Source organism: Arthroderma uncinatum (genome assembly GCF_011692745.1).
Source record: "Arthroderma uncinatum strain CBS 119779 chromosome Unknown scaffold2, whole genome shotgun sequence".
Taxonomy (NCBI): domain Eukaryota; kingdom Fungi; phylum Ascomycota; class Eurotiomycetes; order Onygenales; family Arthrodermataceae; genus Arthroderma; species Arthroderma uncinatum.
Window position 1 is genome coordinate 5,176,951 of NW_022983864.1, and position 14,718 is coordinate 5,191,668.

The 14,718-nt window shown below is 53.0% G+C and overlaps 6 protein-coding genes across 6 annotated transcripts; 3 read left to right on the forward strand and 3 right to left on the reverse strand.

Moving 5' to 3' along the window:
• Positions 1 to 766: 766 nt before the first annotated feature.
• Positions 767 to 2,222, reverse strand: GIQ15_03514 (uncharacterized protein; the record flags this gene model as incomplete). Its single annotated transcript, XM_033550931.1, has 2 exons — positions 767 to 1,367; positions 1,432 to 2,222. 2 exons carry the CDS (start codon positions 2,220 to 2,222, stop codon positions 767 to 769), a joined length of 1,392 nt encoding a protein of 463 aa, XP_033408092.1.
• A 498-nt stretch (positions 2,223 to 2,720) lies between these two features.
• GIQ15_03515 (N-acetyltransferase 5) lies at positions 2,721 to 3,518 on the forward strand (the record flags this gene model as incomplete). The annotated part of the gene is made up of 3 exons (XM_033550932.1): positions 2,721 to 2,889; positions 3,059 to 3,290; positions 3,347 to 3,518. The coding sequence occupies 3 exons, from the start codon at positions 2,721 to 2,723 to the stop codon at positions 3,516 to 3,518; spliced, it is 573 nt and encodes a 190-aa protein (XP_033408093.1).
• A 365-nt stretch (positions 3,519 to 3,883) lies between these two features.
• Positions 3,884 to 5,242, reverse strand: GIQ15_03516 (riboflavin transporter MCH5; the record flags this gene model as incomplete). Its single annotated transcript, XM_033550933.1, has 2 exons — positions 3,884 to 5,015; positions 5,067 to 5,242. The coding sequence occupies 2 exons, from the start codon at positions 5,240 to 5,242 to the stop codon at positions 3,884 to 3,886; spliced, it is 1,308 nt and encodes a 435-aa protein (XP_033408094.1).
• Positions 5,243 to 5,740: 498 nt separating this feature from the next.
• GIQ15_03517 (DNA-directed RNA polymerase I) lies at positions 5,741 to 6,387 on the reverse strand (the record flags this gene model as incomplete). The annotated part of the gene is made up of 4 exons (XM_033550934.1): positions 5,741 to 5,774; positions 5,822 to 5,941; positions 5,995 to 6,276; positions 6,341 to 6,387. The coding sequence occupies 4 exons, from the start codon at positions 6,385 to 6,387 to the stop codon at positions 5,741 to 5,743; spliced, it is 483 nt and encodes a 160-aa protein (XP_033408095.1).
• A 294-nt stretch (positions 6,388 to 6,681) lies between these two features.
• On the forward strand, positions 6,682 to 8,402 carry GIQ15_03518 (zinc finger protein 354C; the record flags this gene model as incomplete). Its single annotated transcript, XM_033550935.1, has 2 exons — positions 6,682 to 6,751; positions 6,808 to 8,402. The coding sequence occupies 2 exons, from the start codon at positions 6,682 to 6,684 to the stop codon at positions 8,400 to 8,402; spliced, it is 1,665 nt and encodes a 554-aa protein (XP_033408096.1).
• Positions 8,403 to 10,032: 1,630 nt separating this feature from the next.
• Positions 10,033 to 14,196, forward strand: GIQ15_03519 (PH domain protein; the record flags this gene model as incomplete). The annotated part of the gene is made up of 5 exons (XM_033550936.1): positions 10,033 to 10,048; positions 10,111 to 10,433; positions 10,622 to 10,753; positions 10,806 to 13,787; positions 14,125 to 14,196. 5 exons carry the CDS (start codon positions 10,033 to 10,035, stop codon positions 14,194 to 14,196), a joined length of 3,525 nt encoding a protein of 1,174 aa, XP_033408097.1.
• Positions 14,197 to 14,718: the final 522 nt, after the last annotated feature.

Genomic DNA, 14,718 nt, shown 5'->3' on the forward strand with positions numbered 1-14,718 from the left:
TGTCTTATCTAGTTCTGGCATGTTGATGATCATGATGATGGTGGTTGATGGCAGATAGATGGGATGGAGGTTATGCATTCTCGTTTATCATGTTTTTTTCACCTTATGTCCCTTTTCCTTGGCTGCTTTTTCTCCTTTTCTTCGTCTCTCGATCATCGACCATCTCAGATGTTACTTTATGCCAAAAAGCCTCTGGTTCTGGTTCTGTCTGTCTTTCTCTTTCTTTCACTTTCATGATTCTGGCATGTCAATTTTATTGGATTTAATTAACCCCTTTCCTCCTGACCAAAGAATTGATTCCCGTGTGCCTTTTCTTTTCGACCTGTTGCATTTTTCCGATCCATTGTCTGTGACTTGTTACCTCTCCTGTTTTTGTTTGACGCCCGTCATGCGGTAGGCATGGAGAAATTATGATGGACGAGTAATGGGTAACCGAACATTTCTATAGTAAAATTGCAAAGGAAAAAACGTTCATAAAACTGCTCTTGCTCACTCACTGACGTGATTATACAATGTATTAACAAGATAGGTTCGTGAGTGTTAAAGATCCAATATCTCAAGCCATCTCGCTCGAAGCCAACAACATATGCTGGATATCTCGAATATCCATAATATCCATCCGTCTATCAAGGTATAAACTACTGTATAAAAAGAGAAGTAGATAGTGAACTCGAAATGATAAAAAATAATATAAAAAAAAGGTATCCCTGCAACCAACACCAACACCGCACCGCACATCTATCCATGCCTATAACCAATTGACTGACTATGCAACAACGACCTCCGTCCCAAACAGCCTATCCCTCCACTCTCCACAAACAGCCTCGAATCCACTGACCACATCACCACACACCCTGCCGGCCTCACGCTCACCAAGCCGCCTATCCCATTCTCCTTGCTCAATCCAGGCCGTCCCTTCTTTACGCGCCTCTTCGTCCCGTCGGATCTCGGATACCAGCTCACGAACTGACTTTAGCCGTCGAGACGCGGCAGAAGTCAATTGACGGGACTCATGCAGTGTGTCGCTTAGTGCCCGTAGGGTATGTGTTAGATCTGAGGTTTGGGCCAGGAGGGCCTGTAGAGAAAGGAGAGGGTTGGTAGCGGCGCTGTTTGAGCTGGAGCTTGTAGTTGAGCATTGGGACGGGGAGAGGTCGTGTTGCATGGATGCGGAGGCGGACGTGGAAGGGTTGGTTTGGACGGGGAAGGGGAGGTTGGGTAGGACGTCTTCTATTAAGGGGATGAGGTCGTCTATGGCGTCGGATGAGAGGACTGGGAAGTGGGAGAAGAGGAGTGGGTGGGTGAGGGTTTGTAGAGAGCGGGTTTGGTGCGTTAGATGGGAGGTTAGAGAGGCGTGAGCGGTAATAAGTCTGTATAGATATGTTAGCATGGGGCTTTTATATCCGCTTTTATTTATATAGAAGAGAAACTAACCTGGAAGCACCGCTTTCAATCTCACTCTGTCCGCCTAGGTCTCGCAAGCCATGGATTACACGATCGATAACGTCGTTGCCCATCTGTTCGGTTTCAATATTCCCAAACCGAACGAGCTGCTCGATTGCAGCCATCCGCGCCTCCAGTGCAGGAGATATATCAGCACACTCTTCAATGTCAGAGTCAGGCCCGTACTCGGAACCATCGTACAGTGACGATTCATATCTCCGGTGTCGTTGAGCATTATTCATCATCATCGACTTTGGTCGTGGTTTTGACGGCCGCAGTCCGCCTTCGTGTTCAGACTCCGAGCCATCCTGTCTTCTTGACGGGTTAGATCCCATCCCAATGCCTAGATCGTGTATTGAATCGATAAATTCTCCATTCACGCCGCCGTCATGATCGTTCCGCATGCTTTCCCCTGGAGAGCCAAGGTGGTCGTCGTCAAACCCGTCTTCGTCCCCTTCCCCCCGTAGACCGGATATATCCTCCACATCCTCGTCCCAGGCATCCGCAAGCTCATCGGCAAGACTGCCCAGGCCTCCGTCAAGTATGGGACTGCCCTCGTTGATATCGTTCGTGAAGTCGGCGGAGTACCGCGACGTCCTGTCGATTGACATGCGGTGCCGTTGTCGCGGCGTGACAGGAGACTGTGGAAAAGAGCTTCTAGCAGTCTGCGGGGAGTATAGGCCGTTTGAATTCGAGGCAAATGTGCTTGGAGACGTCGATGAGAGGTCGATGCTCGGGGGGTGTCTGCGGCGTTGACGGGGAGAGATAGGAGACGAGGGCATGTTTGCTATGCTCCCCATGAAGACGGTATCTTCTCTTTATCTTCTCTTTTATATTTAAAACCAGACTGGCATCTCCCGTCGACTGTGAAGATTCTCCTTTGTCCCTGCTAAGAAAATAATTAGTATTTTAGTCTCCAGCCCGTCCCCTGTCCATCACCGAAAGAAGCAAATTATTTACCTTTTGCCCTAAGTGCAATGCTAGTATCTCGCACCGAGGACTCTCTGCTCGTATCAGGCCGTTAGAACGGGTAGACAGAGAGCTGTTGATCAGGGAGATGGTTGCTATGATAAAGGAGTTTGGTGTAAATTGCTATTAGTTTAGATGTAAATAGTTGTTTCACAGCCTTGGTCTGAATCTTTATCGAGATAAGAAACCTGCACCATACTCCAACTCCAGACCAGGTACAACATATCTACAACACACGCACTCCGGCTTCTTCCTCGCTGCTGGCTGATTCGTGGTCGCAGGTGGTCGCCGCCGGCTGATTCGACTTCATCATGGCCACGATCCGGCGCATGACGCCCGCCGACCTGCTCAATCTCAACCTGACCAACCTCGATCCCTTGACCGAGAACTACGACCTGCACTTCTATCTCAACTATCTGATGAAATGGCCCTCGCTGTTCAACGTCGTCGAGGAGCGCGATGGCCAGATAGTCGGCTACAGTACGTTTTCCTTCTGACCGGCCTTTTCCTTCACCTGTTGTTTGGGACAGCGCAGTTTCAATATTCGCTTGCGGTTGCGGCCCAACGCCCCGCGCAGAACAGCAGGAAGAGCAGAAGAGAGAACGAACATGGCAGACGTGGCGTGACTGACTTCGATGGGACTAAATAGTAATGGGCAAGCTTGAGGCGCAACCGCAATCCATGCGTCATTCGGAGCACTATACGCCCTGGCATGGCCATATCACGGTGTTGACTGTTGCCCCTGCTTTTCGACGGATGGGCCACGCACGACGGCTGACGGAGAGTCTGGAGCGGGCATCGGATATGAATAATGCGTGGTTTGTCGATTTATATGTTCGAGCCGGGAATAAGGTCGCTGTTGATATGTACAAGGGCATGGGGTAGGTCTTTCGTTTCCACCGTTACAGGTAGGTGTATACTGATGGGACATGTATAGATATTCTGTGTTTAGACGGGTGGTGAATTATTACAGTGACGATCCTACGGGGATGTCGGAGGAGGGTGAGGATGCGTTCGATATGCGAAAGCCGTTGAGTCGGGATGTGCATTTGAAACATTCTCGTAAGGACGGGGAGAATTTCCTGGTGCATCCTGAGGACGTTACTTAATGGATGAACAATAGAGTAGGTCATATACGGTAGGGTATGGGTACATGGTGGACGACTGTTATGAACACTAGAGTAAAAGTTATGCATAGATGAATTTTATTACATTATATATCTTTTTATATATACTATATATATGTAGTGCTTTTGTATCCTTTTTAGCAGGAATGATGTCGACCAGCTGCATGCTGGGACTATATGTACACTCAGATGTCTGAGTTGGAGCTCATGCCCCGTTATACTCGCCGTATGTGCTGTATGTATGTTGTATGTAAATGTGCTGATGATGTATGTGCTGATGATGTATGTGCTGATGATGTATGTGCTGATGATGTATGTGCTGATGTATAGATGTGTGATGATGTCGACTAGGTACGCACAAACAGGACCGGCCCTGACTTGATAAACCTAGCGGCGACCTGGAGAAGGGCAGAGAGCAGTAGACAGGAACCAGCCAGTATCTGCACGCCAAGGTATTGGTTCCCTGAGCCGTGTATGATGGCACCTCCAATAGGCGTACCTGCAAGGGCGCCCACCGAGTTAAAGACAAACGTCATACCCAGCCGAGTGCCGAAATCTCGCATGTCGGGCGTTATGCTGATCAAGACGACGGGGGGAACGGAGACGAAGGCCCCCGAGCAGAAACCGTACAGCAGCACGATGACGATGACGCTGGCGGTGGTGTGGACGCCTATCCAGCCGAGAGCAATGATGCCGGAGCAGAAAGTCATGGGTATCATGACGTTGAGGGGGCCGAGGTAGTCGACGAAGTAGTTTGGGATGATCCGGCCAAAGGTAGAGGCAGAGTTGAGTATGGCGAGGAGATAGAAGGCCAGATCGGTGCTCATGATGCCCTGGTCGATGGCGTAGGGCTGTATGTAGACCATCATGTTATACAGGCCGAGAAAGCCGCAGAACTGCGAGATGCAGAAAAGGGAGTATACGGGGTCCCTGAAGGCAGAGAGCTGGATCAGGCTGCGTCGTTCGGCGGGCTTGAACCGCATCCTGAGCAGACAGACGGATATCGACATTGTAGCGAAGACGATGAAGCCGAGGGCGCGAGTGGCCCAGGCAAACCCGATGCCCTTCTGCATCTGGCGGAAGATGAAGGGATAGACGACGCCGCCGATGCCACTGCCGGTAGCAGCTATGCCGTTGGCGATTGCTCTCCGCCGTTTGAAGTACTGAGGCAAGACGGCGACGCAGGGGACGAAGACGCTGCCGAATCCCAGGCCCATACATATAGCCTGGGCGAGGAATATCTGCCAGAACGAGCTGGCTATGCTGGTCATCATGAGCCCGAGGGGGATCAGGACCCAGCCGATCACCAGCAGGTGTCTGACATAGCCGGCGTCGAAGAGAGAGCCGGTGATGGTCCCGAAGAAGAGCAGCAAGAAGGACTGCGTCGACCCGATCCAGGAGATGGTCGACGGCGACAGATGGTCGAGCAGGTTGTGTTCATAGTATGTCTGAAACACCCCGAACGCCGTCACGACTCCCCTGATCCCGTTAGCATATATTCCGTACTGCTACCTCCTGTGAGAGACATACCAGGTGTTGAAGAAGAGAAAGAAAGAGGCGAGGACCTGGGACCAGGCCGTCCAGCCGGTGTCGAAGGAATGCTCCTCGTTGGCATATCCGGCATCGTCCTTGGGAATGGTGACCGACGAAGCAGACAGGCTCCGGCGGCCCAGGGAGCTCTTCTCGTCCCGTTCAAGGTCGACCATCCTCGGGCATGGGTATAGAGACAGAGACAGGTCTCGCAAGAGGAATCCATCTTGCATAAGTAGCAGAAGCAGGACGAGCAAAAAGGCACGAAATAGCCGTTCGGCACCGAAAACTGCGTCTGATTAATCCATCGAACAACCAGAAGCAGCGGCGAGCCCGTTCTCCATCTTCTAGCGCCGGCCTATAGCACTCTGCGCTCTATACGGCGGTTCGGAGGGGCGCGAACCTGCGGCAGTGGCTTCGGCAGTCTGACGGCAAGGACGGAGCTGGCGGTTCGTATACAGGAGAGCTCGATGCTGCCGAGGAGGCTGCCGGCGTCACTGGCGCTGATATCTGCATGAAACACGAGCACGCAGACGATCGTTAACTGTCTCTTAGAATACAGATACGTGATGAACAATTACGTGGATGGACAGTTAGGTAAATATATGTATTGCTAAGACCAGACCCAAACCCCATCGCTATGCTAAAAAGTCGAGTAGATATACGGAGTATGACTAGAGAAGCTCTTCGCATGTCCAGTCCTCGTACCTAGAGAAGTTAGATGCTGACGAGGCATGTATGTGTGCAGCACTCACCATCCGTCCGGGAGATATCTCCTGATAATCAGGGGGATCTTCTTCTGGTTCAGCTCCTTCAGGGCGATTTGTAGCGGATCAGTTTCACCTTCCAGGTCAACCAGGATAGGCGCATTCATGCTACATCTCATCAGTACAACTGTCGCCGGTGTCGAGAGGACTCTGCAGCTCACCTAATCTGCAGCGCACGCGTGCCCAGTACTCTCGCGCGCTCGTACTTGGTCATGTACGGTGTAGTAGTCCGCTGGTCGTTGGCGACCTTCTTCTCACGCTGCTGCAGCATGACCTTCCCCTGCTGGCCCGAGGAGGCATTGGGGTCGCCGTTCTCTCCGTTGGCAGTGGCCGGCTGTCCGTCGCCGTTCAGCACAGCGTAGCCTTCCTCCGGCTGGTCTTCGGCTGCAAAGTCATCGGCCGCGGTGTCGTCGAAGAAGTCCTCCGCTGGCTCGTAGTCGATACTAGATCATGTCAGTCCGCGTGTTGAAGTTGAAGTTGATGAAGGTGAAGCTGTGAAGGACTCACCCTCCGTCTTCGCGGTCGTCGTGGTCGTCGCCGCCAAAGTCAGACATCGCGATAGTATTAAAGAGAGACTGGTTACTGTAAACGCGATATACGTAGTTCTCTGCCTGACGATGCAAGTTCTTCTCTGCGCTGTTCGACGTTTTCTTCTTCCGCGAACAAAACGAAAAGAAAAAAAAAAGATGCTTGGCGCCAAGATTTCATGCCTTTTTTCGGCCTCGAAAAGAACACACAAAGATGACCAGATGAAATATCAACAAGAGTCCAACTCGATTATTGAAGGGTTAAGGATACGGTCTACGTTGTTATGCTGTGCTAGACATGTTTGAGCTATAGTTGTCGCCATGGCTGTCAAACGGAAGGCAGCAGAGGAAGCTCAGAGACAGCTGAAGAGGATACAGCTATCGAGGCCAGGTAGGTGCTCAACGGCGATGATATTAACGGCGATGGAAGAATACTGACATATCTAGGCCAAGAAGAAAAATACGACGACTCCGATGCTGACTGCGACTCCTCGTCCATCGTCGATGAAGTTGCGTACTCGGACGACGAGCTGCATCCAACGCCGCTGACACCGTTCTCGCCTGCCTCGTCCAAATACCCATCCGAGCTCAAGACGCATCACTGTCCCTACGATAACTGCAGCAAGGCGTTCAACCGTCCTGCACGTCTTGCCGAGCATCTCCGATCCCATACCAACGAACGCATATTCGCCTGCACGTACGATGGATGCGAGAAGAACTTCCTCCGAGCATCCCATCTAAACCACCATGTTAAGAGTGCACATACCCTTGTACGAGACTACGTGTGTGAGCGGGAAGGGTGCGGGAAGGCGTTTGCTACGGGTTCAAGGCTCAGGAGACATCTAGCTGCCCATGAGGGGCGGGATAAATATACGTGTACGGAAACTGGTGAAGGAGGGAGAGAATGCGGAGAGACGTTCCGTAAACACTCGACGCTGCTGAAGCATGTTATGATGGTGCATTTGAAGAAGAGGCCGTTTCCGTGTCAGGCTGTGCTGGGGTCGGGGAAGACCTGTACGGCCGCGTTTGATACGGCGGGTCATCTGAAGGCCCATGAACGGAGGGTTCACGGAGAGGCGCGGTTTACCTGTACGGAATGTATGAGCGTTGATGAAGAGGCAGAAGGGGGGAACGGGTTTAGTTTCCCGACATATGCATTGCTACAATTGCATATGCGTTCCGTGCATCCTCCTACCTGTCCGAGCTGTGCGCATACCTGCTCGTCGGCAAAGGATCTACGTCGACACATGGAGATATCGCATGGGACTGTATCTGTGGACGATCGACGAACGCATCCCTGCCAGCATCCAGGCTGTGGACGTAGCTTTACAAAAAAAGGCAATCTCAACGTCCATGTCAAGACGGTGCATGAGGGGGAGAAGCGGTTTGCGTGCGGCGAGACGGATCTCTCTACGTCCAAGAAGGTGGAGGGCTGGGACGGGGCTGATGCCTGTGGGAAGCGGTATGGTAGTAAGCTCGCGCTGGAAGAGCATGTCAGGACTGCACATATGGGATATCGGAATGCTAGGGCTGAGAGGAAGGCGAAGACCCCTACCTCGTCCAAGTCCGCGTCTGCGTCCGCGTCTGCACCCCAAGGCCCATCGAATGTCGCTCTGCTTACTGGTCAAGGTTACGCGGAAGAGTCCGTTAACCGCCAGATACCGTGTCTACTAGCGGAGTGCGAGCACAGGTTCCGCCGTGACTACGATCTCTGGCTGCACATGGGAACTAAGCACGGCATGGACGAGAACGAGGTGCAGATTCTCTTCATGCAGCGAGCCATGCAAGGCGGGAACGAGAGTTTTGCCCGGCCTGCTTTTGAGTATGAGATGGACATGATGTGCGGCAACGAAGGCGAAGGCGAAGGCGACGGCGGTGACGGTGGTCGTGGCCGTGGCCATATCGATCAGGGTCTCTATGCATATCCCGATGTTAGCGTCGATGAGGTCATGGCAAGCCACGATGAAGACCAGGAACGTAAGGACGATCGGTTGGGCGGGTTGGGCGGGTTGGGCGGTCTCGTCGACCCGCTTCTGACGTAGAGTTGATATCCAACATCATGCAGTCGATAGTACTCCGTAGTAATGATAATGAGAAATGAATACTGTATACATGTAGCGTCTGTCGTCTGCGATCGACTGTTTGCTTTCTTTCTTCCCTGCTTTCTTGCCTAACAGTTGGCCGCAGATCGTCGTTTCTTCTTCCAACGTGTTGGTACCTCTGCCACAGCGATCTGCATCGAAGCCACATGTACGCAATAGCACGATGAGATGCAGAGATCTCACCGACGTTTCTTCACCAGTAGCCCATCATTGCTTGTCCGAGTAATTGATATCCACCAGTAACTCATCATTCCTTGTCCAAGCAACATTTAACCAACCAGGCCAAAAGATAGAACGTATCTCATCGGCGTCTGCCCTCAAAGGGCTGTACGAATAACCACGCGATGTGCATCTTGCTTCTGCTCTGTCGTACATGCATCCGCCTGTATCTGCTCTGTCTAACCAATGCCATCCCCATCCGGCACAACGTTGGGCGTCGCCGTATGGACGTGGGCTGGCCTCGCAAGGGCATGGATGGACCGAGTCTGCCAGGGCAGGCCAGATTGACAATTGGTCGAGCCGAGCAGTGGCTGGGAGATGGCATGGATCTGGCATGGAGCTGGAGCATTTGTCACTTGGGTCTGAACGCGTCACTGGTACCCGGTCGTAGTATCAAGTTATTTATGGCTCGTATGTTCCAACTGCTGCTCCGTCGTATATCCGTAGTCTAGAGGAAGAGACATGCAGTACGCTATGTCTTTAGCGCTGCGGCGAGGCGTATGTTTATACAGGCGGCGTTTTGCTCCAAGCTGTGCGACCGGCCGGGCCGTGCTGGATGTGATCTGAGACATGGTTTCTCTTGTATTTCTCGCTTGAGCCTTGATGTTTTTGCTTTTCCCAGGGCTCGAGATCTATAGTAGACGGTGGCTGCGGAACCAGCGGAGGCGGAGGGCGGAGACCTATCTCGTAGTTGTAGCAGTTGTAGTTGTAGCAGTAGCAGTAGTTGTAGCAGCTGTAATTATAGTCAAGTAAAGTAGTCAAGTAGTCGTCGTAGTAGTAGTAGTCGTCGTAATGTAGTCAAGTGTAGTCGTGGTTGACAGTTGCTGTTGACTGTTACTGGGATTATCCGCCGTGTCGCAGGAAGCTGGCTTGGCCGTTGTAGAAGTTGAAGCGCCGTCTCTCTCTTTCACTTATTCCTTCACTCTTCTTCTCTCTTACTCTCTTCTGTTCTCTTCCCCTATACGATCTTCATATACTACCGGATGCTACGTACTCCGTATTAAGCTCCAGGCTAGTTTCATCGCCATCACCTGTCAACCGCCATGGATCACACCCAGTAAACACCGGTCACCAGCTTCTCTTCATCTACAGAGTCTTCCTCTTCCTCTTCTTCCTCCTCTTCTTCGTCATCTTCCTCCTCTTCCTCCTCTTCCTCCTCTTCCTCCTCTTCTTCCTCCTCGAGAGGTGTGATACTGTCGCGCTTCCGTCGGCGCTTCCTCCCGCCAGCCGCTGTCTACATGGCCGCTGAAAGAAGCTCCTAGACACCGTTCACAGCTCTCAGTTTGACTGGACTGGCCATCTCACTTGTCTAGACGGCCAGGGTGCAGCTCCTGGCTTGCAATTGTCCAACATGGGCCGCTTAAGAGGTTGGTTGTGAATATACAGGTCCCTATCTGCTGGTGCTGCTGCTGACCATCCTGCTTTACAGTCCTCTCCTTCCTCTCCTCCCGCGCAGATGGCTCCAAGAACAAGCCAGCGACATCATCAGTCTCGCACTCTACGCCAGATCTCCCCGGCACCTTGTCGCAGTCACAGCCAAATAACAAAGCCGGAGCCTCAGAGACTGCTCCTGGCTCCAGTCCGGACCAGCAGCAGAACTCTACCCTGCCGTTCATGAGACGGACACGCCGGCTGAGCAGGCCGATCACCTCGCTGTGGGCTCAGAAGTTGGCACAGAGTGATAGTGAGCACCAGAGCCAGAGCCAGGAACAGACAGCTCCCTTCCCGTCTCTGGAGGCAGAGCCTCTTCCAGTACCAGAGCTAGAGCCTGTCTTTGCCTATTTGAACAACCAGGCCAACAAGCTATACCAGGAAGGATACTTCTTGAAGCTCAACGACCTAGACACCCGTATGCTTCTTCTTCTTCTTCTACTTCCTCTCCCCCTACATGAAACCACTGTTAACTCTGACTAGAAGGACGAGCCTGTACGGATAGACAGTGGGTCGAGTGCTTTGGGCAGCTGGTTGGGACCGTGCTTTCTATATGGAATGCGGCTGCTCTGGATACTGCTGGAGGACAGGCCAATGCTCCCCCCAGCTTCATCAACTTGGCTGATGCTACTATCAAGATGGTGAGACGCCCCTTCATACTTCACCCAGGCATCGTCATCTAACTACCCCTAGATGGAAACACTCCCGACTCGAGATGAAACCAATCAGCCTCTCCAGCATGTCGTCAGCATCAGCACGGCCGGAAAGAACAGATACCTGCTTCATTTCGACTCGCTGCACTCGCTCACCCAGTGGACGGCGGCAATGAGACTCACCATATTTGAAAACTCGCTCTTGCACGAATCATACACCGGTGCACTGATCGCCGGGAAAGGGAAGCATCTAAACGGTATCAAGATGATCCTCGAGAAAACCGCATTCAAGTACGAAGATTGGGCTAGAGTCCGGTTCGGCGCAGGCACTCCCTGGAGAAGGTGTTGGTGTGTCATCTCGCCGCCATCGGAGAAGGAGATGCAGCTCTACAACCGCTCTCTGAAGAAGAAATCGCCCTACGACCGAGCACCCACGCCGCCAAAGGGGAATATCAAATTCTACGAAAGCAAGAAGATCAGCAAAAAGGTGGCTCCTATCGCGTCTATTTCTGATGCCTACTCTGCCTACGCCATATATCCGCAGTCCCGGCCGCTCGTGGACCAGTCTACGCTCGTCAAAGTCGAAGGTCTAGTCACCATCGGCGGAACTACGTCTGAGGGTTTCGTCTTCGTGCTCCCAGAAATGCATCATGCCGTCTCCGGATTCGAAACCATGATTCGCTGGCTATTCCCTGCCTACGATGCCTTCCGGATCTACGGACGTCCTACCCGTCTGCTTGCTGATACCGTTAGCCCAAATAGTCTGATGTTCGCCATGCCCAGCAACAAGCGCAGGGCATATCTCGATATTCTGGACGTGTCTGCCCTGATCCATACTCAGGGAAGCGAAAACTGGACCGCCCGCGAGTGGAAGAAGCAGCTAAAGGACGCTACATCGCGCCGCATGACGTCGAACACCGGCAGCAGAACGAGCAGTGTCTCAGGCCACCGCAGCGGGAAACGCAGCAGTTTGCCTCCGCGCAGCGGAACCAGCGTGCGCTTTGGTAACGCGACAGTCGGGCCTCGAAATGGTGAGCCAAGCAGTTCATCCGACACGGTGGCCTCCAGCTCTCCAACCAAGCCTGGAATATCCCACAACCGGTCTGAGTCTGAGAACACCGGTCTCCCGTTCGCTCGTCGTGGCCGTCGCAGCCCGCCGTCGTTTGAAAAGAATATCGGAGAGGACATCCCTGAACACCCGCCTACACCACCAAGTCATGAGGCTGGCATCCCTCAGATGGATGGGTCGTACGAGTTGGAGGGACCTGACAGCCGCAGTTCCCCTGACAGCGGCGCCTACGTGGACAACAACGGACCTATCGACCGTTTGGAGATTGCACAAAACCTGCAACCAAACCCGCCCCCACAAGGGATACCAAAGTCACCTGCCTTCTCGCATGACCCTCGGGGGACACCGCAGTTTAGACCGCAGCCGTCGCCGGAGGTTGGCCGTGCAGCTAATCGTATGTCGGTTGGTACGATGGACCAGCTGATGGACATCAGCAAGGGGAAGGGAAATGTACACGGGCTCGCTGTGGCTGGCGCTACGGCCGCCTGGGCCGGAGCTATGAATAGCAAGAATGCGAACGAGAATGAACACGGACAGCAGTCCAATACCAGGGGTGTGGCGCTTAATCGGCTGAACAGTATTGGCGCATCCAGCTCGAACTACTCTCAGGGTAGCCCGGTTACGCCCAGTGATGCGGCCAGTAACGTCAACGTCAATGTGTCGTATACCCCTACCTCTATTGGAGGACAGTCGCCTATAAAACAACAGCAGGATGAGAATCAACTGCCAGTGCAGCAGAAGAGAATTTCCCGCAAGCCCCTGGCGGCGGAAATTCCCATCGCCGAGACAGCGAGCGTGAAGACGGAGTCTACTCTGGGGAGTCTGCGTGATAACATTGATATGGATGCGCTGGACAGAATCATAAGACGTCCACGATCTCCCTCGCCGCCTCCACCGCCGCAGCAGAAGTACGCGTTTCAGCGTGAGCCTGTTATCCTAGATGATGCAAGTTCCGTTGTATCTCCATCGTATGCGAGCTCGCATAGATCGTCCGCCTCGGTCAAGTCGATTCAGTCTATCCAGAAGCCACGCATGGGAAAGATGAAGGTCGTCGGCGACGCTGCGCCAAAGACTGAAGACCTCGTCATTGGTGATGCGCGCTATAAGCATCCATCTGTTGCGCCAAATGAGGTGAATCCGGATATACCCACGGTCGATTTCGGGCCTACGCACACCTATAAACCAACCACCAGACGACCCAGCACTTCTGATACCATGTTGCTCCTGTCTTCCTCTCACCAGCGTGACCCTTCCGTAGGCACACTCGGTGCTAGGGAGAGGAGGCTTTCTACCGGCCGTCTCCTTGAGCACCTCAACCAGGAGTCACCCTCATCTCACTCTCCACCTCCTCCCACGACACAGGAACGCGGACGACGTCGCAGCGTCCTCTGGCAACCTGGCATGGTCCCCGACAGCGGCCCCGTCGCCGCGGGGGCCGCCAGCATCTCACCAGAACAATTTGTCCATAATCGTGCTTCAAGGTCCCAGATCCATCTCCCGCTGCAATCAACTCAATCTACGCCTCCTCCCCGCCCAGCGTCAGGAGACTGGTCAGCCTACATCCGCCAGCAATCATCTTCCACTCAGCTCCCACAACGTCCTCACTCGCGCGGTCCAAGTGTTATGCTCGACACCCCAGCCCGTCCTTCCTCTCGTGGCGCAACGACCATGCTCGATGGCCCACCTCGCCCATCCTCTCGCGGCGCCAGTGTCATCTTAGGACCCCACGACCTTCCCCCTCGCCCGTCCTCGCGTGGCGCAAACAGGATGCTAGCCCAGCCAGACGTCTCCGGCCAACTCTCTGCCCGCGAACAAGAACACATCGCCCGCGTAACTGGCTCGTCGTTCCTAAACCTTAACAATTCCCAAGCTTCCCAGGGCCCGCAGTTCGGATCTGGTCTTGTCAGCGCCATCGATGCGCGTGAGCGTGAGAGGAAGGCCATGAAAGAGGGTGTCAGTGGCCAGATGGTCCAGCAAGCTATTGCCCAGAGACAGTATCAAGCTCAAGCTCAAGCACAGGCTCAAGCTCAAGCCCAATATCAGCTCCAGCTGCAGCAACAACACCAGCAACCCATGGGTACGCAGCCCGGGTATGCCCCATCCATGCAGTTTCCGTACATTCCCCCGCAACAACAGCAACAGCCTCAGCAGCCAGGATACTATGCACCTCCTCAGGGACAGCAGCATTGGCAACCCCAGTATCACGCATAGATGCTGAAATCAGCTCTGAGTTTATGAACTACATATCCCTCTTTTCATTTTATTGTTTCCCCTTATTGCATTGTTCCAGCCAACCCTCTACGCCCACTCTCTCTGTATTCCCCCGGCTTACCCCCATTTTGTTCCATCTGTTTCTCTCTGATAATGACCACGACCACTTATTTCCATCGAATCCATTCCTCTTTCTCTCATGATCTGAACCAAATCCACATCTGCATGTTTCCTTTTATCATCCACCACTACTATGCCACCGACTAAAATGCCACCAACTTGTTTTCGCGAATTTTCGTCTATCTCCTTTGTCTCCTGCTCTAGTATTTAGATTTCGGCCATCGAACACTTACCAACGATGACCTTTCCCCGATCCCTGATCGAACCACCAAAGCATCGAGTTTTTCCCATCATCCCATTTCTTTTAAGTTGTGCATTAGGAGTTTTTGAGTTAATAATCTGTGTATTTGTTCGTTTTTATCTGCGTGGGTTATCCTCATCCTACATTCTTGCAGGCCAATGCATGCATGCATCAGAATAATATTACACTACGCCATACCACACCATACCACGCCGCGCCGCGCCGTGCCGCCACACGCCATAACGCTGCATTAGTCTAGAAACCGAAACCGGAACCGGAACCAGGGATAGAATGTTTGTCTATTGTGTTAGA